Here is a 23,180-nt window from a genome sequence, read left to right as displayed (position 1 = left end):
GCCATTTCTCTAGAAAATGGGGTTCTTGATATTTAAACCAAGGCAATGGAATACCAAGAATTAAAAAATTTTGAATAAAATTGATTTTTTGACAAATTTTTTGAAGTACAGTTGACACAATAAACTGGGTATTTAATCTTTGTCATAAAGTATACAACTTCTTAAATTCTTAAATGCGTAACTTCATAGGATATAGAATTTTAGTTTGGCAGGTTTTTTTTTCTTTCAGTAGAGATTTCACTTCTTTCTTTATGTTTGAGTGGTGTCTGATAAGAAATCTTCTGTAATTTTTATCCTTGTTCTTCTGTAGTCTTTTTCCTCCAGATTTATTTGAGATATTCTTTTTGTCTTGGTTTTCTGCAATTTAAATATGTATGTCTGGGTGGTAATTCTTGTTGTTCTTGATTAATTTTCTTTTTAGTATTTATCCTGTTTAGTGTTCTGAATTTATGGTTTGGTGTGTGCCATTAACTTCAAAAAGTTCTCAGCCATTAATTTTTCAAATATTTCTTCTTTCCATTTTTCCTACTCTTTCTGATATTCTAATCAAGCACGTGTTACACCTTTTGGTATTGTCCACAGTTCTGGGATGTTCTGCTTAGTTTTTTATTTTTTAATCTTTTTCATTTTAGCTTGGGAAGTTTGTGTATTCAAGTTCACTGATTCTTTCCTCACCTGTGTTGATACTACATATGAGCCCATCAAGGCATTCTTTATACCTGTTATAATTGCCATGATTTCTACTATTTCTTTTTTATTCTAATAATATCCACCTCTCTATTGACATTACCTCTCTGGTGTTGTATTCTTTTCCCATTAGACCCCTGACATATTGATTACAGTTATTTTAAATTCCCTGTAGGAATTCCTACATATGTGTCAAATCTGAGACCTGGTTCTGATGCTTATGTTAAAAAAAAATCAGGGTACAGTACATTACATATAGAGCATTACTCTTAATGTAAATAGGGGTGAAAATAAGGAAATATTTTATTTGCTTGTGTATTAAAAAAGGGACATAAAAAATTATAGTGAAAAAATAGTTTTTCCTATTTCCATTTCTTTTGTACTACATTTTCTGATAGTTATCAACCCATTACCTTCTGTAGGTGAAATTAACAAAACATGTAAATATACTGTAAGTTAAAAACATAAATAAGAAAGAAAATGTGTTGATTTCTATTTCTTATTTAAGGTGTTTTCCTTTTTTCTCTTGTCCAAACTTCTCTTGCCCTTTACAAATACTGAGACATACTTTAGTCATGGGACATCTTCATTTAGGTTACTGCTGATGAGGTAGATCAAGACTTGAGTTTCTTTTTTGAATAATTACTATCATATCAATTATGATAACATTCAATCTCTACACAAATTAGTTAGCAAGATAGGATTTTAAACTTATGACTGTGTGTAATATTTTTGATATACCTTTATGTTATCCTGGAGCTCCTTTGTGGAGGTGTTGGACAAACCATGTGGCTTCGTGCTGTTCACCATGGCTATCATTGTGAGGCTCAGACACACACGCTGTGACATTATTATAACATTACAGAGGAGCAGGAAGACAGCAATTCCATAACGAACGGAACAAAAATATGGAACTGGAATGTACGAGAGAAAATATCCATCGTTAACACAGCTGAGGAAAAAAACATATTTTAACATTAGGGGCCCAAATTTCCTAGTGGCCCTTCCTAATAAGTGGCCCTTCCTAATGTTTATTTTAAAGGGACCATTTTTAAAAACACCCTGAGTTACTCTTGGAAATAAGTCCCCTGAATAACCAACAAGACCTTCCCTCAAGCAAACTACTTTATTCTCAAAACTTACATGACTAGTCTGATTGAGAAACTCATATGTGCACATTGCAGAAGAAAGTTGCATTTAAAAAAAAGTACTGTGTAACGTAATTGGCTTCCAATTAAAATAAATAAATTTTTTAAAAAGTAATGTATTTGAGCTAGCTTCAAGCTACAGTAATCAATGCAGTGTTAGTGTGAGACCAAACAAATTCATCTATAGGAGAAAATAGGGAGTCCAGAAAGAGAGGAATATATATGATCATATGTTTTTGAATAAATGCACTAATGCAATTCAATGGAAGATACTAGTCTTTTCAACAAATGGCCTTTCTCAAGAGAAATAAAAATACATATCTACAAAAGGCTTGTACTGAATTGTTTATGGCAGCTTTATTTAAAATAGCTGGATCTTTGGAATGGATGAACATACTGTAGTATATTAATACAATGGATATTACTCAGAAATACAAAGGAAGGAAACACTGATACACTCAACAATCTGGATGAATCTCAACAAACATTTGCTCAGCTAAAGAAACTAGACACCAAAGAGTGAATACCATTTTTATGCATGCTATTTCTATGAATTTTAAAAATAGGCAAAATTAATTTATGTGGCTAGATATTAAATAACAATTCCCTCTTGGTAAGGAGGGCAAAGGGGCATCATGGGACTTTAAACTAATGTAATGTTCTATGAGTCTTGTTTGTAAGTTTATACATTTCTCAAAGCACATCTAAATATACACTTAAGATCCATATTTTATTTTATATAATTATACTTCAATAAATATTAAAGTATTCAACAGTGGTGTTGGGAAAACTGGACAATCACATGTGAAAGAATGAAACTGGACCACTCTCTTATACCATATACAAAAATTAAGTAAAAATGGATTAAAATTTGAACTCAAGACATGAAACCATAAAACATCTAGAACATACAGATGGTAAATTCCCTGACATAGGTCTTGGCAATGATCTTTTAATAAGACACCAAAAGCAAAAGCAGAGAAAGCAAAAATGAACAAAGGGCACTGTATCAAACTAAAAGTCTTCTGGACAGCAAAGGAAATTATAAACAAAATGAAAGGGCAACCTACTGAATGGGAGAAGACATTTGCAAATCATTTATCTGAAAGGGGTTAGACTGCAAAATATAAAAAGAACTCAATTTTGTTTTTATTCTGTATTGAGATGTAGCCAATTAACAAACAGTGTGACAGTTTCAGGGGGACGGCAAAAGGACTCAGCCATACAAATATATGTATCAACTCTCCCTCAAACTCTCTTCCCATCCAGGCTGCCACATAACATTGAGCAGAGTGAAAAGAACTCACACAATTTAAAAGGAAAAATTTTTAAAAAGCAAAAACAAAAAAATCTGATTAAGAAATGGGCAGAACTGAAGAGACATTTTTCCAAAGAAGACATGCATGTAGTTAAGAGGTACATGGAAAGATGTTCAGCATTACTCATCATTAGGAAAATGCAAATCAAAACTATAATGGGATAGCATCTTACACCTTTGAAAATGACTTATCAAAAAAGGTAAGAAATGAGTGTTGGCAAGGATGTGGACATTTTTGGACTTCCCAGGTTGTCCAGTGGTTAAGACTCAGTGCCTGCACCACAGGGGTTGTGGGTTCCATTTCTCCTGTGTGAAACTAACATCCCACATGCCCTGTGGTGCAGATAAAAATTTAAAAAGACACACACACAAAAAAAGGATGTGTAGTAGGCAGAATAATGCCCCGGCCACATACATCAAAAAAAATTGTGTAGAGAAACTGTGATCACATATCAGATTGGCATAGATCCAAAAGCACATTTGTTGGCAAGCCTGAAAGAAAAGAGGATGGAACCTCCGTTATTACAACCCAGCAGAGGTTTTAAATTGTCTGTGGTTAGCATTGGAGAAGGAAATGGCAGCCCACTCCAGTGTTCTTGCCTGGAGAATCCCGGGGACGGAGGAGCCTGGTGGGCTGCCGTCTATGGGGTCGCACAGAGTCGGACACAACTGAAGTGACTTAGCATACCATAGCATAGTATAAAGAAATAATTTTTTGGCCACACCATGCAGCAGGGGGTTAATTTCCCCATCAGGGATTGAACCTGCACCCCAGGCAGTGGAAGCTCGGAGTCTTAGCCACTGGTCAGTCAGGGAGATGTTATATTCATGTAGCTAGCCAAAAGTTAATCTTGTTTCTAAAAATTCATCTCCTAATTTGGAGAGGTTTTTTATGTACGGAATGTGCAAATTATGATTTTATCTCTTTTCCTATCCTTCTGTCTTTAACTTCATGGTATCATTGCATCAGAACCACGAGTATATTACTGATTGTATCAAGCAGTTCTGGTTTTATGCCATTGTTCCTGATTTACACAGAGTAATTCTAATGTTTTTACATTTTGGATAATGTTTGTTGGAGGTTCTTTGTAGATATGCTTTATGAAGTGTATTTATTTCTATTGCTGTGTTAAACAATTTTCACAAACTTAATGACTTAAAATGGCACCCTTTTAATAAAAGACTCACAATTCTGCAGATCATAAGTTTTAGCATGATGTGGTTGGATTTTTCACTCCTGGTCTCAAAGGTTAAAATCAAGTGATCAGGCAAGATGAGTTCTCAGGTGGAGGTTCTCTGGAAGGAACTATTGGAAGAGTTCAGTTTTCTGTGGTTGTTGTACTTCTGTTGCTATTTCCCTGCTGACTGTCAGCTAAGAGTTACTCTCAGTTTTAAGATGTTGTGCATTATGCTGCTTGTCACATGGCCCCCTGTATCCCCAAAACCAGCGAGGAAGAATCTCTTCTGTTAAATGCTTCTCGTGCTTTGAATCTCTAGCTGCTCTCTGACTTCTAGATCCAGATTTAAAAAGCTCCTGTGATTAGATCAGTCCTACCTAGATTTAAGATCAGCTGATTATGGACCATGCTTAGATCTGCAACGTCCCTTCAAAGCAGCACCTTCCTTGGCATTTGCTTAAATAACTGAAGGGATGTGTATGGGGCCAGAATCTTGTGGGCAGTCTTAGAACAATTCACTCTCTAGTCCCAGAAGATCCATGTTCATGCCATATACAAAACATACTCACCCCATCCCAAAGTTCCTTAAGGTCTCATCTCATTACACTATCAATTCAAGTCCAAATCCTCATCAAAATGTCAGCTCAAATTTACAAAATTTAAAACAAATACGGAGAAAGCTTCTAAAAGTAACCCACTATGGGAACAGTATCTATCAGCGAACTTGTGAAATTAGAGAGACAAGTTACACACTCGCAATGTTTCTACTTATAATGGTGGGACAGGCATAGGATAATTGATATGGACATTCCAGTTTCAAAAGGGGGAGAAATGGAGTGTTAAAAGAAGTCACTGATCAATAAGAGTTTTGAAGTTCAGTTAGACAAATGTTGAACTTTTATTGAGGCCTGGGGATAATCCTTATGGCCCTTGGCTCTGCCCTCTGAGCTCTCTGCTTAATCCTCTGCCCTTTGGTTCCACCCAAGAGTGCAAAGGGGCCGTCTTAGAGTACTGTCCATCACATAGTCATAGTTACCTAATAGTGTTCATCAGGAATGAATGTTAATCTCATAAAGATTTTTTTTGTATCTAATGAGATCATCATATAGTTTTCTTCTTTAATTTGTATTGAATGACAATTATTTACTTTGTAATAGAAAACTATTCTTTCATTTCTAGGATTGATTGGACTTAGTTTTTGCAATTTTTAAAAATTAAAAAAAAATTTGTTTTGCTAATGTTTTATTAGGATTTTTGTACCTTTTAAAAATAGTGTTAATTTTGCTTTACATATTTGAGTCTATTTAGTTACATAAGTTTTTTTTTTCAATGATCCCACTGAACTGAATTTTGTATCATTGTACATTTTTGAAGAATTGTTTGAAACAGTAGAAGATTTTAAATTAGATAAATTAGATAACTTTATATAAATTATCTAAATAAATTATAATATAGTCATACCAAATTCATATGCAACTTTAAAAAATGATGAGGAAGCTCTTTATGTACAACTGTAGGATTCCATTTAGATATATTATAAAGTGAAAAAAGTAACATTAGTACCTGGAAAGTTAGTTTCTTGACAGATTTCCCTTTGTAAACAGGTAAGAATATTAGATAAAAATTTATTTAAAGTTAACAGTTCATTGAAAGTGTGAATGATCTGGCAGGAAAGATGAGATACTCAGGCCAAAGATTTTGTGAAGACAGAGTCCTCAAGGCATAGACTGATCATTGAAGGAAGATTTTTTCCCTGAAGACATTTGATCTCAGGTTGCTTTTTGCCTCCCAGAGAACGGGGCAACAGGAATCAGACACCAATGCCCTGGCAATGGAAGAGTCTAGTAAGTGACCCTTTCCTTAAATGTTTAGATGCCAAAGACTTGCTGAGTCAGTGAGGGGAAAATCCATTGCCTCCTAACCTTTTCCAGGAGGCAAAAATTTTTGCCCTGTTTGAACCTTGAGATTGAGCAAAAGGAAGAAAAAAATGTCTTAGAAATTTAATCATTACCCAGCCCTTCCTTTGCCTTTAAACTCACTGGCCTTGGGTCATCTGCAAAACATTTCAAACCACACACGTATACATGCACACTGAGATGACTTGCGTCAAAGCTTTCTAAACAACCTCATCCTTTTTAAAATTCTCAAAAGCAAAAGGGGAATAAGTAGACCTGAAAATCTGAAGGAAACAGTGGGAAAATTCCTAGATGAGGAAAAAAAAGCCTCTAGAGGGCAAAGAGGAAGCTATCTTCACCATGTGTGGGATAGGGCTTGTCACAGTCAATTAAGGGTACCCTTCTGAGTTTTGTTCTTTTCTCTACATTGCTCCAGAAACAATATGAATTATTTCTAAATAAGTCTTGAAAAAAAGGAATCATAGGAGTTTAGAAAGGAATATAAAAAAAAGGTATAGGTGTGTTTAACAGTCACTTTGCTGTATAGCAGAAATTAGCATAACATTGTAAATCAACTATAAGTCAATAAAAACAAAGAACAAAAAATCTGAAACTCAAAAAAAGAAATCACACACAAAAAGAGAAATCACAAGGAGTGTTCTAAAGTGCTTGGGACTGAGTAACAGTAAGATACTACATGTCAAGCTCTGGAAAGAGCAAATTCTACACCTCAGAACATATTTATTAAAAAGAGAGAACTCAAAGACTTGGAAAATGAACAATGGATGAACCCAAAGATCCTAAAAAGAAGTAAATGTTAAACATAAAGGCAGAAATCAATTTTATATACATATATATATGTTTATATCTTTTATATGTTCACATATAATTAAAATTCCATGGATAGAGGAGCCTGGTGGGCTACAGTCCACAGGGTCACAAAGAGTTGGATACATCTGAGCACACAGACACTAGACTAGATAATTTGAATACAAAGGGACAATATGAAAATACCAAAATAATTATCAAAATTGACACAAGAAGAAATATAAAATAGGCCACTAATATTTATATAAATTGAAAAAGTATGCAATTTGTAGCCCACCATCTCTTCTAGGATTTTTGTCCCCCTTAGTGTAGATATAATGCTAATCTGATAGCAGTAATTCCATATTGTTTTTCCCCTGCCCTACTTGAGATAAACAATCTAAAAAAATCCTGTAAATATCCAGCTGTTGATGTTGAAGGGTGCAGTGACTCAAGAACATTCATCCTGCCTCACTTCCATCCATGTATCTGTCTCTCTGTCTCCTTGAGGTAGAACCAAAATAGTCCCCCCTCTTTCTGACATTCTCTACCAAGTGATAAACTGACAGGTGTATAAGAATCAAAATAACAGTATGAATAATCTTGGTATGTTGGTTATTTTATTTAGGGTTTTTCTAATGGAAAATCGTGGCAGGGATATTTTCCACCCCCCCCCCACCTCCTTTCCTGAACATTTCTAAGATGCTTTACATTTTAGCACATGTGTTTATGGACAAAATCTTCTCACATGGAATCAATAGTGTCCTGTTTAAGAAGAAGGAAGCCTATGTCATAGAGAATAATTTCTACCTTTCCCTGGAGAGACCTGGTTATCCACTTGCATAATGGTGTTATGGTTGTTTTTCTTCTTGCTGAAGAGTTTGTTTTCTATCCCCTGCAAGTGCAAAACACACTGACATCAGCATTACAGAGGGAAGAACTGGTTAAAATCCACCTAGCACCTCTCTCTGCTTTAAAACATTAATCCAAGGGAAACTTGCTTTGTCATACCAGTACCCATTGTTTTGACATTTCACTTTTATGATATTTTTGTTGATTACAAAATACACAGAAAACCTGAAAACTCTAAAAAGCAAACAAGACATCCTGCCAATCCATAATTCTATATCTAGCGAAGATATCCCTCCAAAGTGAAAGAGAAAGACTGTCAAACAAAACTTGAGAGAATTCATTGCCAGGAAATCTACCCTGTAGGGAATGTGAAAGAAAGGAAGCTTTTCAGACAGAAGCAGATTACTGAAGGTAGCTCATCAGTAAAGAACCTGCTTACAATGCAGGAGATGAGGCAAAAGCCTCAGGTTCCATTCCTAGGTCAGGAAGATCCCCCAGACAAGGAAATGGCAACCCACTCCAGTATTCTTGCCTGGGAAATACCAAGGACAGCCCATGGGGTCGCAAAAGAATCAGACGTGATTTAGCAACTAAACAACAAACTTGGATGTACAAAAAGAAAGGAAGGATGTCAGAAAAGGAATTAAAGGTAACATACAATTCTTTGTTTTTCTTATACCTTCGTCGAGCTAAGAGATTAGGGAGGAGGGTTCAGGATGGGGAACACAAGTATACCTGTGGCGGATTCATTTCAATATTTGGCAAAACCAATACAATATTGTAAAGTTTAAAAATAAAAAAAAATTAAAAAAAAAATGCTTTTACAAGGAGAGGCAAATCATTCTCCTCACTACCCTGGACAAAATGACCCCTGCTGCCAGGTCTGCATTTGTCGGTGGGAAGCTCGACAAAGTGGGTGAATCAAAGAGTTTTGTCTATATCAGCATGTATGACATCAGATGCTCAAAAAATACTTAAAATTTCTAAGGCTGGGTTTGTAAAGTATATATAAATGAGCAGTCTGTCAACCACCATTATTACCCACTGGGACATCTGGGGCTGCCGTTTATTTCTGTATACATATACACACACACACACCACCACCACCTCAAGCACACGTACTCTCCATGCCACTCACACATACACAAGGACTAAACACCACACAATACACACTTCTCTTTCCTTTATTGACATAACTGTCCACCTCAAACTCATCCCTAGGAATGTTTTTTTTCTTTCCCTTGTGAAAAATCTATAAAAATATATGTTTTGTCCAACTCCCCCGTCCAAATTTCCTCAGATTGCTAAATAGCTTTGATAAAATCTCTAATAGAAACCGTCCTTATTAATCCTTCTGGAGAATTAATTCTAAACTTCACTTTATGAATAATATATAAGCATATAGTTACTAACCTGATTTAGGACAGAAAAGTGATTCCTTTTTGTCCTGTGAAGACTTGCCTGTCAAATTTAAAAACTATTGAATTTCTGGATTTGCTAATTTCAGCCACTTAAATCCTTCACCATATCCTTTGATCTCCCTAGGTCAAAGTTAAAAATTTAATTTTTAACTTCACTTACATTTTTGCCTTGAATCTTCAGGGGAGGGGAGGGAGTCTTAAAATCATCCAAGGGACTAGAAACCTCCTAGAAATCTGCCAGTCATTTCCTGACTTTAATAGACAAACCCCCCCCAGCCCCACCCCGCCCTGCCACCCCCCAGGCTCATTCTCTATTAGGAGGCAGAACCTGCCTGTCCCATAAGAGTTTCCAGGATTTTTCTATTGAGGGTGGCTCCATGTCTACAGTGCTATTTTGACAGGCATGCTATGGTGTTCTAAATGCTTTGTAAATGTCCTACTGGCTTTCTGCCCCATCTTCCTTCCCTCCCTTCTTTCCATCCTTCCTTCTTCCCTCCTTTCCCTTCTGCCTCTCCTCTTGTTTCCTCTCCCCATCCCCCCTCATCTCTTCCAAAGGTCACATCTGTTTGGTATTCAAGCTACTCAGAAAGAGGGGCATTTTACTGAGGTGTGTTCTCTGAGGACTGTGACTTCCCTCATGGCTTCCCCTGCAATGACTGTAAGTTCTCCTTGTTAAGCCTCCTGTCTATAGCAGTACTTGGGAGCATTTTACCTTGGAACTCTTTGAAGACAAGCTACTGGATAGGGACATCTAAGCCCTGAAATCAAAAATTTTGCACTATAATTTCTTACATACTGAAGCATTTTAAAGTTTTTTATGCTTTCAAAGTGCTTAACATATGTTTGGCACATAGAAGATGCTCTATAACATGATCAAGTTATTTTCTCTCTAAAAAAAAAAAAAAAAGAAATGTTGAAACAGAAGTAGAGTCACAGATACAGAAAACAAACTTATGGGTCCCAGAGGGTAAGTGGGGGAGAGATAGATTGGAAAATTGGGATTGACATATACACACTACTTACTATATATAAAATATATAACTAATAAGGACCTATTGTGTAGCACAGGGAACTCAATACTCTGTGATGGCCTATATGGGAAAAGAATTTTAAAAGAGAGTGGCTATATATACAACTTGTAATTTATACATATATATATATGATTCACTTTGCTGTACACCTGAAACTCATACAACATTGTAAATCAACTATACTCCAATAAAAATATTTTACAATATGTTGAAAACTTTAACTCATTTTCCCAAGAGTCTTTGATACCTTGTTATATTCACCTGGATTTTTTCTTTTTCTGAAGTCCAGGTTATGCTGATTTTTATCTGGCTCTTTCAGGATGTTTTTACTATTTGTCCTATCTGACACAAAGGCTGTCAATTTCTGACATTTTCTGGGAAAGGGGCCCATTTATTGACTGAAAGTCCTAGGTCAACAGTTGTTTAATGTCCATGTTTTAAGCAAACAACCTTCCCATCTGGTGTCAATATCCCCAGTTCTAGGTACTGATTACCCAGGAGGGAACCATCATTCTGTTTGCTGACCCAAAAGCTTTATACTGCTTTGTTATACCCTTCGAAATTGCTTCTGGATTCTACATCTGGATTCTGTGTTTTCCTTATTAAGTTTTTAAGTTTAACATTTTATTATGGAAAGTTTCAAACACATAGGAAAAAAAGTAGATCAATCTAATATAACCACAGATCCATTAACCAGTTTTCACAATTTTCAATATTTGGCCATTTGAGTTTCCATATACCATACCCAACAGTGGTTTTCTGTATTATATCATGTCATTTCTCCAACAAAAAGTACAGAATGGCCATATAATTCATTAGGACTTGGGAAAACATGCCATCATCACATCTAACAAATAAGCAATAACTCCTTAATATCTAATATCATGAAAATTTTCCTAATTGCTTCAAAGTTATTCATTTATACTCTATTTATTTAAATGAGGACCCAAACAAGATCCACATATGACACTTAATTGTTGTGGCTCTCAGGTCTAATTTCATAACAGTCTTCCACCCACCCACATTTTCTATTTGCTGTTATTTAAAACACTACAACAAAAGAGTCGTTTGCAGAATTATTCTAATAATTGATTTGACTAATTGTTTTCTATGTCATTTGATGTATTTCTTTATCCCCTTACATCCTGAAAACTCTGGGTACGTAGAATTGGTTAGATTCAGGAAAAGAGTACTTCGTAGGGGTGTCTGTTGGCTTTCACCACAGCAGGTTGTCTCACTTTTAGTAAAACTGATCAGTGTGTTCAGATATTCTCAGCTTGACTTATCCACTAACAAAGTACTTATCAACCTTTCACCTGTGGTTTTTGGTGGTTGTTAATGTTACCTAGAACTGTTATTTCATTATAAATTGCAAAATGATGACTCTAGAATACTATTGTGCCTTCATTTATGAGCTGCAATTTTCTACAAAATAGGAAGGAAATTCACCTAGTCAAATATTTGGTTACCCTGAAATACAGATTTAATAGGAAAGTCAGGATAAGTACTTAAAACTTTTCAGAGTAATAATTCAATGCCGTAGTAAAAATGACCAAGTAAAATGACCTCATGGAATCAGTCCTTACTCTATTTTGATGCTCAAATTATCTCTTCTTTGGCCAGCAGGAGTCCCTTCAAGCTGGCTCCTATGTCATTATGACATGACCCTAGTGATCTTGGATAGTTTGTTTTCTAGCACACAGTATTTTCTAGGGTCCTCATATATTTTCTGTTCCCAGACCTGGACTTGCTAAAGGACTGCTGGTTCCTTTCAGAAAGAAACAATATTAAGAGACCACATACTGGGCATTGGGGTGCATCTAGCTATTTCAGTGGAAGAACTCAGAAAAAGTATTTTTTAGGAAAAAAAAATTCTAATATTTCCAAATCAAACTGAATATTATAGCAATTTTTTTAAAAGTTGAATTTTATACTCTTGCATTTTCCCTTTATGTTGAACACCTTGGTTCTTAATTACTTTTCTTGCTTTATTGTAATATAATCATATTAATATAAAAATAACACTAACATTATTACTCGAATAAATTTTTTGCCTCTTTTAGAAGTAGACCTTGAGATCAAGATTCCTGTAAAAGTGATTTAATAGGTAGTATTTTCAGAAAAACAATAAAGACAGTAGGGAAGTAAGGAGAAAAAGAAAGGCGAGCAAACAAGGGTGTGGTAACAACCTAAATCTGGAGGAAGGTAATTTGGGGTTAATTCTGCAAGGGAGCAATGGGCATAGCCTAGGCCATACCTCAGAGTTTTTCTAACCAAAGCTAAAGAAGTTGGAGTATTTATATGCCAGCATCTATCTATCACTGGCCAAGGGCTGCCTCCGGGAGGTCCTGAGTCCCCAGGCACTTCTTTCAGTGAGTACAGGTCAAGTAGTGCGGGGAGCTGCCCATGAGAACGGGGTCCTGTGTCTGAAGGACACAGCTCTGGGAGCTCCCTCAGTCCTTGAGGGTTTGCTTGCAAACATAGCTCTCTGTCCCGCCACCCCAGAGATTAGGCAATTATTTACTGCAGACACCTGGAGTTCTGGACAAACTTCTCACTCACAGGGAAATGTTATCTGGTGTAAGAAATACTAACAGGGTGCCATTCCCATGCTGTCAAGATTTCTTGTGACTTTTTGTAAGATGTACAGATCAACCAAGAAAAAATGTTAACTGTCTTGTCTTTCTCACGCTCTCCTGTATAAATATAAGATGCTGAATAAAGTCGTGGTCAGACCGCTTCCCTTTGTGGAGATGTGTCTGATCCTCTCGACCCCATCTTTGTTGTAGTATTCTTTTGCTGTAGTTTTCTTTCTCAGCCGTGTCGTGCATGTTCTCAGGACCTGATCGACTTTGCCGGCTGGCACCGGCAAGTAGGTTCCAGCAGCCCAAGGACAGCCCTCAAACCAAGTGATGGGTGTGCTGGCTATTGCCAATGAAAGCACAAGGGGCATTGGTATTCACGCCCCAAAACGTAAAAGACCCCAGAAGATACGGGCAGAACACTGACAGCTTGCTGTTCTTCACACTATCCAGTTCCATTCTCTATTGAATTAAGTTCATAGCACTGATTCTTTAGGAAGAAAAAATTAATGAAACATTACCTGCCCGCAGCTGCAATCGTCCCAAAGACTTAACTGATATTCACCATCTTCCCTCATCCACCTCTTACAGGTCTCCTCTCTTGGCCAGTCCTTTTGTTGCTTTGGGTTGCTTGCAGAGTATGGTGACCCAATAATTCATCTCTGGAGGTTTGATGTCACAACTCTACTGTAGTTGCTGTAATTACCTATTCATAGTTAAAAAGGGCACGAGACTTCCCAAGCTCTGGACATACTTGTCCCTGTCCCTATTATGTAGTAGTAACCAACCATCTCATAATGATCAGGGTTAATTACTCTGGCCAGTCTGGTGACTCCTTTCTTTTGCTCTCGGGTCTACCAGCAAGAGGATCCCAACATGACAAGTCAGCACTCATAGTTTTAGGGATTTTGGAACCCTTACTGAGCCCACTCCTGGAAGTATTCCTCTTTTCTGGGAACTAGGACTTCTATACATGCTGAAAATAAAGTTCTATTAACGATATGCCATCTGGCAAAACATATGCAATTAAGACTACCATTGAATTAAGTGGACTTCTCAGGTGGCACTAGTGGTAAAGAATCCACCTGCCAGTGCAGGAGATGCAGGTCTGATCCCTGGGCCAGGAAGATCCCCTGGAGAAGGAAATGACAACCCACTCCAGTATTTTTGCCTGGGAAATCCCATGGACAGAAGAGTCTGTCAGGCTACAGTCCATAGGGTCCCAAACAGTTGGATACGACTGAAGCGATTTAGCACCCACTGTCATTGGATTAAGTCTATGGTAATTCTTCATCTTCTGTTATAATCCATTTTTGCTGGGGCCACAAAATGGTGAGTTGAATGAGAACATGATAGAGGGCATCATCCTAGTATCCTGTAAATCTTTTAAAATGGCATTACTCTCTGCTATTCCACCTGCCATGCAGTATTGCTTTTGAATTGCTAATTTGCCAGTAGTGGACAATTTCAGGTGTTCCATTTAGGCTTATATAACATCAAGTCTCTTGAGTCATAGTATTGTATCCCCATATTGTCAAAGTCTCCCTTATCCAGCCTTACATTTTGCCCCAAAACCCTGGTCCCATATTTCAGGCACACTCTCCAGATCCCTGATACTTTGTTGGTGAATAGTCCCTCCCCTCCCTTAGTGGGACCAGAACTATTCCAGTTAAGACACACTAGGATCTAACCTCAGAGAAGGCAGTGGCAACCCACTTCAGTACTCTTGTCTGGAAAATCCCATGGATGGAGGAGCCTGGTAGGCTGCAGTCCATGGGGTCCTGAAGAGTTGGACACAACTGAGCAACTTCACTTTCACTTTTTACTTTCATGCATTGGAGAAGGAAATGGCAACCCACTCCAGTGTTCTTGCCTGGAGAATCCCAGGGATGGGGGAGCCTGGTGGGCTGCCGACTATGGGGTCGCACAGAGTCGGACACGACTGAAGCGACTTAGCAGCAGCAGCAGGATCTAACCTAGTTATTTGTCTCATGTTAGGTTTATTATTTGTTAGGTATTAAAGGAAAAGAGAATAGAACTTGAACAGTCTTCAGAGAGGCTGCTATCTGCCATAGCAGAGCAAATAAGTTTCAGGTTTATCTAAAATGTGATATTAGCATAAAAGACATTTGGTGACTTTAAATAGTCTTGTGTTTTTGCTAATCTAACAATCAAATCTTGAATCTAGTCTTTAGAGTATATCTTCCCTCTATTGGAGACTGTAATATCTATGTGCCGGCATGGAGGTTTTCTGACTTTCATATCATGTTCTTAGTCGCTCAGTCATGTCCAACTCTTTGCGACCTCATGGACTATAGCCCGCCAGGCTCCTCTGTCCATGGGGATTCTCCAGGCAATGATACTAGAGTGGTTGCCAAGGTCTCCTCCAGGGGATCTTCCGTATCATGCTCTGATATAATTCTCCCATTTGAGTCCCTCAGTGGTTCTGACCAACACACAGCCAACCTCGAAGTTGTTATAATTGCTATTTCTCCATATCTCTCAAGACTAGAAGTATTGACTAAGCCAGTGCATGCCCTTTCACCTGTATCTCACTTCCCATCCCAATGTTCTGCTACTGTTACAGAAGGCCAAGACGACTACTGCTACCTTTACTAATATCAAATGTGTCCTTGTGTCATCCGACTTGAGTGATTCAACTCCAGAAGTCTATCCCGAGACTGTCTCCTAGGTTCCCTTGTAGAAACAGTTGTCTTGGATCAAATCCTCTAGAACCAGATCTTGAAATAATTCCTATGAAAATGATCTATTAGCACACATTCTCAAGAAAAACCATCAGAGAAGATCTAGAAGGGATATCAAGTAAGTTTCAGATCAATTCTTAGGGAGTTTGAGAGACAGTGTAGATTTTGTCTCAGAGTAGGAGCAAGGAAGCTGGAGTATTTATATCTCTGTGGCAATGAATTATTGGCCTCTTGTTCCTGGAGGACATAAATTCTCAGGCATGTTCCTGTTGGTAGGCAAAACAGGCTCCTAGGCAGCTCTCTAGGAAGGCAAATAGGTGCCAGGTACTGGAAATGAAAGCTCACCTTAAATTAGTATGCATTCTGGTTAAGGCACATGGAGGATGTGTATTGCAGTTACTGCATGTAGTTGAAGATTTCTTTTTGATGGGAAAGAACCTCTACATTAATTTTTTAGCACACATATAGCTAAGGTAGGGATTATCTCAGGATGAACCTAAGCTGTTTCTATTAATAATAGTCAGATCAAAATATGTTTGGTTTATGGAGAAATCCAATGGAGTAATTCTCACCAGGAATGTCTTCATAAGTGACTAAAGATCCTCTGGGAATGAGGAAAATCAGAAAAAAAAGAAAAGAAAAAGAATGATGGAGCCAGGCACAGAATCTCAATAATGCCGATTCAGTAACAATGGCATAGTAAATAGGGGCAATTATTTAGAGAGTAAAAGTGAGTGTGGTTCAGCCCTTCAGACTTCATGAGGAGAGAGGGGTCTGCAGTTAAAAACTAAAGGAGCAGTTTTACCAGAATCTCTTTAAGACAGATAGTTCTGCTTGAAACTCATGCAATGAAGTGGGAAGGGACACTTGGAAGATATTGGTTTCTGGGCTGCACCCCACAGGCCTGCAAGCCCTGTACTTGCCCATCCTCGAAACTGAAGAATAAGCCTAGAGTCATTGACAGAAACATCAGTGGTGTAACGGATAGAGAATCCTACATGTTTGAAGCCAGGTTCTGGAGTGACAGACCCCATGTGGGGAGGAAGGCAGGCAGGACGTGGCAGCAGTCTTAATTGGGTTGGGGTGGTGGGGCCAGGAGGCTACCATTTATAGGGGAATTGATATCAGGTTGGCTCATCAGTTACCAGGGAAACCAGCAACGAGGGCACATCCCTCACAGCCCCTCAGGTTAACAACCATCATGAGGGCTGATGTTTTGCTTTAATAAACTAGCAGGTGGAGCCATTCTGGCCTAAGGGGCAGGGGGAAAAGCATGCTCACGTGGGGGACTGAGTCAAGTTGGCTCATTGGTTACCAGGGAAACCAGCAGAGGGGCATGCCTCTCATGGCCCCTTTGATAAGTAATTATAATGGAAATGCTCTGATCTAAAGTTAGAACAATCATTAACTGGGGCTGCAGCAAGTTTGAAGGATGGTCGGTAGTGTGGGTAGGGAGGAGCTGAAGCAGGCATGGGATGAGCAGATGTAGAGAGAGCAGGAGAACAGCCACCTTGAGCGGCCTGACAAAACACCCCTCCCCTATACGTCCTGCACGATCCTTACAATCTTGCTCCCCCACTACTGACCTTCCACATTACCCTGGGGTTAGGCATGCAGAGGTGAATTGCAACTAAATACCACAAATGCAATATAGATGATAGCAGCTAAAGAGTGTTAGGAGTCTAAGAGGTGGGCAAACTTTAGTCAGGCCCTTATTGGGTCAATTTTTCATGGAAGGTCCAAAGGAGGACCACATTGGCATCTCCCTGTAGACCCAGCAATCTAACTCATTTCATAGGGAGACCACTATTGTCACCCAGTCTGAACAGATTTCCTCTGCTCAGACTAGGGATGAGACATAAGTTAACAGGCGCAGTACAGGGGAGAGCATGACCATTAAGCAAAATACAAGCAGTACCTGCATTCTGAGATAATGGCGCCCCTGCCTGTGGCTTCTGTCCTGGCCTGAGGACCTCACTACCCATCCACCTGCAGACCCCATAGCTGAGGGCTGAATACTGGCGAGATCATATAACAAGACCTCAGGGTTAGTAGAATGGCATCCTTCTCCAGTAGGGGGCCTAGATTAGTTACCTTAGTCCTTTTAGGTGGGGCCCAGGAGGAGGAGACAGGTGAAACCTGTAAGTCCCTTTCTAATTTTCTTCCCCATAAGGCTGCAAATCCAAACCATGGGACTTACCTGCCAGTCTCAGGGCCATGTTGTTACAATGTGGTTCACTGGGGAAGATCCAATGATGAGGGCAAAAGTGCATTATTGTCCTGACCAACAGTTGGCAACAGTCCTTCAGTGGTCAACTAGTGAACTCGATGGCACTGACTAGTTGCCTCTGAGTTAAGATGGTGTCAGCACTGGGACCACTGCTCCTGGGATGTGTTCACTGCTGAAGGAGTGGGTTTCCTGTCTCAAATGTTGAAGCAACTCATTTGTAGCCCCAGCAGCAATGGAGTTGTGAGGCAGGGGAAGATGCCACTGTGTGTCATTCTCACCGACCCATTCCTGAACTTCATGGCTGCAAAAGTGGATTCCCTCATCACTACTGATGTCCATGGGGGGTCCTGAATCCCACACACAGCTGTTCTAGACCCCAAACAGTGGCTTATTCACCAGCTATCTCTTTGGAATCTAATGAGCCATGATCATGGGCCTGCTACTTTTAAACTAGAAAGAGGCTCTGTGGTTAACAGGATATTGTCAACATAATGGAAAGAGAAAGATGCTTCTCATAGTAGACAGCTGCCACAAGGCCCCATATGCTAGTGAACAGCCCGAATGTTCAGAGTCACCCCTGCAACTTTCTGTTCCTTGTCCTTATTTCCTAACATCTCGCACTCACAAGAGTTTCCTCCACCTTCTGGCTGACTCACCATTCTGCACCCTGCAAGCCTTGTACTTGCCCAGCCTTGAGACCAAAGAAATAACCTGGAGACAGTGATGAAGACAGCAGGGGCTTATTGGACAGGAGACCGTATATGTCTGAAGCCAGGTCCTAGAGCAGCACCTCCACAGCATACGGCAACCAAGGAGCAAAACACGGAAGGGCTGGGCCTGGGGAGGTTACCATTTATAGGGGGAATGACATCAAGGAGGTTGGCTCATCAGTTACCAGGGAAACCAACAGCCAGGGCACTTCCCTCCCAGCCCCTCAGGTTAACGATCATGAGCACAGCTGTTTCCCTTTAATAAACTAGCAGGTGGAGCCGTTCTGGCCTAAGGAGCAGGTGGAAAGCACATTCCTGTGAATAGAGTGTAGGTGAAGCATGTGTAGGTCAAGCAGGTGATGTACAGAGAGTAAGAGATAAGCCACCTTGAGAGGCCTGACCATACACTAGTGCTTTAACTCAGTTCACCAGATATTCATTAAAAATGCTTATTCTGGAGACTCAAAGGAGCATGGCACAGCCTTGGAATGTCGGGGCCTTCAGCATGTCAGTTACATCTATTTAGTGCTCTCAGTGACAAGATTGTTGTTGTTCAGTCACTTGTTCAGTCACTAAGTTGTGTCTGACTCTTTTTGACACCATGGACTACAGCACACCAGGCTTCTCTGTCCACTGTCTCCCAGAATTTGTTCAGATTTATGTTCATTGAGTCAGTGATGCCATCTAACCCTCTCATGTTCTGCACCCTCTTCTCTTTTTGCCTTCAATCTTTCCTGGTATCAGGGTCTTTTCCAATGAGTTGGCTCTTTACATCAGGTGGCCAAAGCATTGGAGCTTCAGCTTCAGCAAGAACCTGTCATTTGTGGGGGCCCTTTCCAAGCTTCTACTGGAGGGAGGCAGGGCACTAGAAATATGTTCATATAGTCTTAAGTATTTGAATGTTTTGACCAGTTTTTAATCACAGTTGTTTAAGACCACTATCTGTCTCCATTCTGTTGGCCACCATGAGTGCTGGCTGATGAAGTGATGGATGCAACTGTTTAATAATGATAATGCAAAGCTTAAGTGAGAATATGTTTAATTTGGGCTAGAAATTAGGATATGTTTGTGTGGTTTAGGTCAATAATGGGTAGAGTTGAATTAGCTAACCTTGTATAAGAACAGCTTCCTGCTGCTAAGTCACTTCAGTCGTGTCCAACTCTGTGCAACCCCATAGACGGCAGCCCACCAGGCTCCCCCGTCCCTGGGATCCTCCAGGCAAGAATACTGGAGTGGGTTGCCATTTCCTTCTCCAATGCATGCAAGTGAAAAGTGAAAGTGAAGTCGCTCAGTCGTGTCCAACTCCTAGCAACCACATGGACTGCAGCCTACCAGTCTCCTCTGTCCATGGAATTTGCCAGGCAAGAGTACTGGAGTGGATTGCCATTGCCTTCTCCACAGCCTCCTGGGATAATTATTATATCATCCATAATGCCTACTCATGTGTGTAATGGAATTTAAATACAATGAAAAGGAGTGAATCAAATGAACATGGGGTTTCCCAGGTGGAGCTAGTGGTAAAGAACCTACTTGCCAATGCAGGAGACCTAAGAGACACAGGTTCAATCCCTGGGTCAGGAAGATCCCCTGGAGAAGGGCATGGCAACCCACTCCAGTGTTCTTGCCTGGAGAATCCCAGGGACGGGGGAGCCTGGTGGGCTGCCGTTTATGGGGTCACACAGAGTTGGAGACGACTGAAGTGACGCAGCAGCAGCAGCAGATGTCTGAGATACTGTTTTTATTTCTTTTGGATACATAGAACTGGGGCTGCTGGATCATGCAATAATTCTGTTTTTAATTTTTTGAGGAATCACCATACTGTTTTCTTTAGTGGCTGCACCACTACCTTCCCATCAACATTGTACAGGGGTCCCTTTTCTCCACATCCTCACCAACACTTGTTGTCTATTATTTTCTTGATAATGGACATTCTAATATGTATGAGATGATATCTCATTGTAGTTTTGAATTGCATTTCACTGATGATTAATGATGTTGAGCACTTTTCATGTAACTGTTGGCCACTTTTATGCCTTCTTTTGGAAAATGTCTATTCAGTTCTTCTACCCATTTTTAAGTTGGGTTTTTTTCATTATTGAGTTGTATGAGTTCTTTATATTTTGGATATAACCCATTATCAAACATATGATGGGCTTCCTTGGTGGTTCAACAGTAAAGAATCTACCTGCAATTCAGGAGCTGAAGGAGATACAGATTTAATCCCTGGGTCGGGAAGATCCTCTGGAGGAAGACACAGCAACCCACTCCAAGTATTCTTGCCGGGAGAATCCCATGGACAGAGAAATCCCATGGTGGGCTACAGTCCATGGGTTCACAGAGAGTTGCACATGACTGAAGTGACTTAGCATGCATGGAAACATATCATTTGCAAATATTCTCTTCTATTAAGTAGGTTGTTTTTTCATTTGTTGATGGACTTTTTCCTGGAATCCCATTCTTAAAGATTGTTTCAGATTTTACATTTTCTTTCTATATATTTTCTTTCTATATGCCTTCAAATAAGGCAGACTCCTATATTTGAATCCTTATTGTGTTTTCAAAGACCTTGCTCCGTCTCTTCACCCCGTCCTTCCATAACTTCACTCCCATTCCAGCGTTTCTTCCCCAAAGCTTCCCTGGGCCAGGTTCCTTTCCCCACTAGGTCACTCTTCCTTTCCCTCTGTTCTCCTCTGGCTATATTCCCATCCCTTCCTCTTCCCAACTAAACTTTCTGAAAATAATTATCTTGTTTCCTCTGCTCTCTCATTCCTCTTCACCCACCATCAAACTGCAAAATGACCTGCATACCCATGTCTCTGCTGAATATGTCATGAAAAAGCCACCAGTGAACTACTAATCACAAGGTGATTGTGTTCCTTTCCTGACCTCACCGAACTGAATTGCAGTGTACTTGTTGTTGATCTGCCATCTCTCTTTAAGGCCGTGAGTTCCCATGATAGTGGTATCCTCCTATTGTTCCTCACAGGTACAAGTCTGACTGTTTAATCTCTGTTGTGTGTGGGCATTTCTTATTCTTTCCACTCCTTGAATGTTGGCATTCTGTCTTTGGCTTGGTATTTTTTCATTCATAGGCTCTTCCTGAACACTACACATTTAGGTCTTTAGTACTGAGCATACATACTTTTATATCTTTGTCTCTATCCCAGTCTTTTTTGCAAGTTTCAGATATACAGTCAGGCTTTTTGTTGGACTTGCTGTTATGCATTGAATTGTCTCCCCCAAAGATGTTGAAATCCCCCAGAACCAAATGTCACCTTATTTGGAAGTAAGGTCTTTGCAGATAACCAAGTTAAGATGAAGTCATTCAGGTGGGCACTAATTAAATACGACTTATATCTTTATAAATTAGGGGATTTATTTTTTGGCTGCATCTGTGACTTGTGGGTTCTTAGTTCCCTGACCATAGATCAAGCCCTGGCAAGAGCAGTGGAAGTGCTGAATCCTAACCACTGGACCACCAGAGAATTCCCCAAACAGGGAAATTCTGACACCGAGACAGAAATGTAGAGAGGGGAGATGAGATGAAGACACACAGAGAAAACTGTCTACATGCCAAAGCATGCCTGGAGCTACTGGAAGAGAGGCATGAGACAGATTCTCTCTCACAAATCTCAGAAGGAACCAACTCTGCTGACATTTTGCTTTTGGATTTCTAGAATTTTGAGACAATAAAGTACTACTGTTTAAGCCACAAGCCTGAGGTATTTTGTTATGGCAGTCCAGGAAAGTTATACACACACCTGCTTGTTTATCCCACTTCTACTACTAATTCATGTCTCAAAGTCATCATTGTCTTCCCCCTGAAAAGGACTCTTCCTGAATTCTCTGGCTTAGATATTCAGACCACTCTCTATCCCATATCTAAGGTTAGAGGCTCAGGACTCCTATCTCCTCTCTTCTCCTGCATCCATCTAACCCAATGCCATGATCTTTCAATTCTACCTCCTGAACATTATTCATGTCTTTCTTCTTTCCATGCTAGCTCTTCTAGCGCTAGGTCAGTCCTCACTGCTGCTGTGTGGACCACTAACTAGTTTCCCTGATTCTGGAATTGAGCCAGCATGTTCTATCTAGAAAAAAAATCTGCCCATGTCACTATCAATGCTAGGATACTCTTCAAGCTTTTTAACATGGCAAACAAGACCTCCATGCTCTGTCACACTCACCTCTCTACCTTAATCTTCTGCCCTTCACTAACTGACCATGTAGGCAAGTGACTCCCTTTAGAATCCATCCTTTTTCTTGCTTTCATGCTTTTGCATAAGTTGTTTTCCAACATGGGAAATTTTACCATAACCCTCCTCATTTAACATATAGATCAGGAATTACCTGCAGAAGATCTCCCCTTTGTTCTTCAGTTTAGGATTAGAACCCCTCATCTGTCTCCTCCAATGACCTGTATGTTCCCCTGCTATTGTACCTAAGATAATGCACTGCCATGTATATTATGTCTATCTTCAACATTTGAATAGGGACTGTGTCTAATTTACTCGAGGTTTCCAAGGGTTTAGATTCTAGACTATGGAAAATCTCAGTAATTGCTCTTGCTTATTCAAATGTGACCTTCTTTATCCTTGCCCTAATTTTTCACGCAG

The 23,180-nt window shown here is 39.5% G+C and overlaps 1 protein-coding gene across 17 annotated transcripts in view; it reads right to left on the bottom strand.

Moving 5' to 3' along the window:
* The window catches only part of SLC17A1 (solute carrier family 17 member 1), a 249,724-nt gene extending 231,047 nt beyond the window's left edge, over positions 1-18,677 (bottom strand). For 12 of the 17 annotated variants that reach the window (XR_015152318.1, XM_086369967.1, XM_086369962.1 and 9 more), the window contains exons 1-5: positions 17,825-17,964; positions 13,441-13,615; positions 9,299-9,346; positions 7,844-7,928; positions 1,429-1,601 (exon numbers count right to left, since the gene is read on the bottom strand). Coding sequence is in view for 13 of the 17 variants with exons in the window: in XM_086369967.1 (XP_086226093.1) it covers positions 1,429-1,601; positions 7,844-7,928; positions 9,299-9,346; positions 13,441-13,497 (363 nt within the window). In the remaining 4 variants the exon portion in view is untranslated. Of the gene's footprint in view, positions 1-1,428; positions 1,602-7,843; positions 7,929-9,298; positions 9,427-9,466; positions 9,555-10,018; positions 10,065-13,440; positions 13,616-17,824; positions 18,156-18,510 lie in introns of those variants that run through there. The other 5 variants (XR_015152317.1, XM_086369972.1, XR_015152316.1 and 2 more) reach the window with 4 other exon arrangements.
* Between the last annotated feature and the right edge of the window lie 4,503 nt (positions 18,678-23,180).

This window comes from Bos grunniens, chromosome 23 (genome assembly GCF_055505025.1).
Source record: "Bos grunniens cultivar Pamir isolate PY7600 chromosome 23, Bosgru_T2T1.0, whole genome shotgun sequence".
In the NCBI taxonomy this organism is placed as follows: Eukaryota; Metazoa; Chordata; class Mammalia; order Artiodactyla; family Bovidae; genus Bos; species Bos grunniens.
The sequence above is the reverse complement of the archived record's forward strand: the minus strand, read 5'-3'. Positions and strand labels throughout refer to the sequence as shown.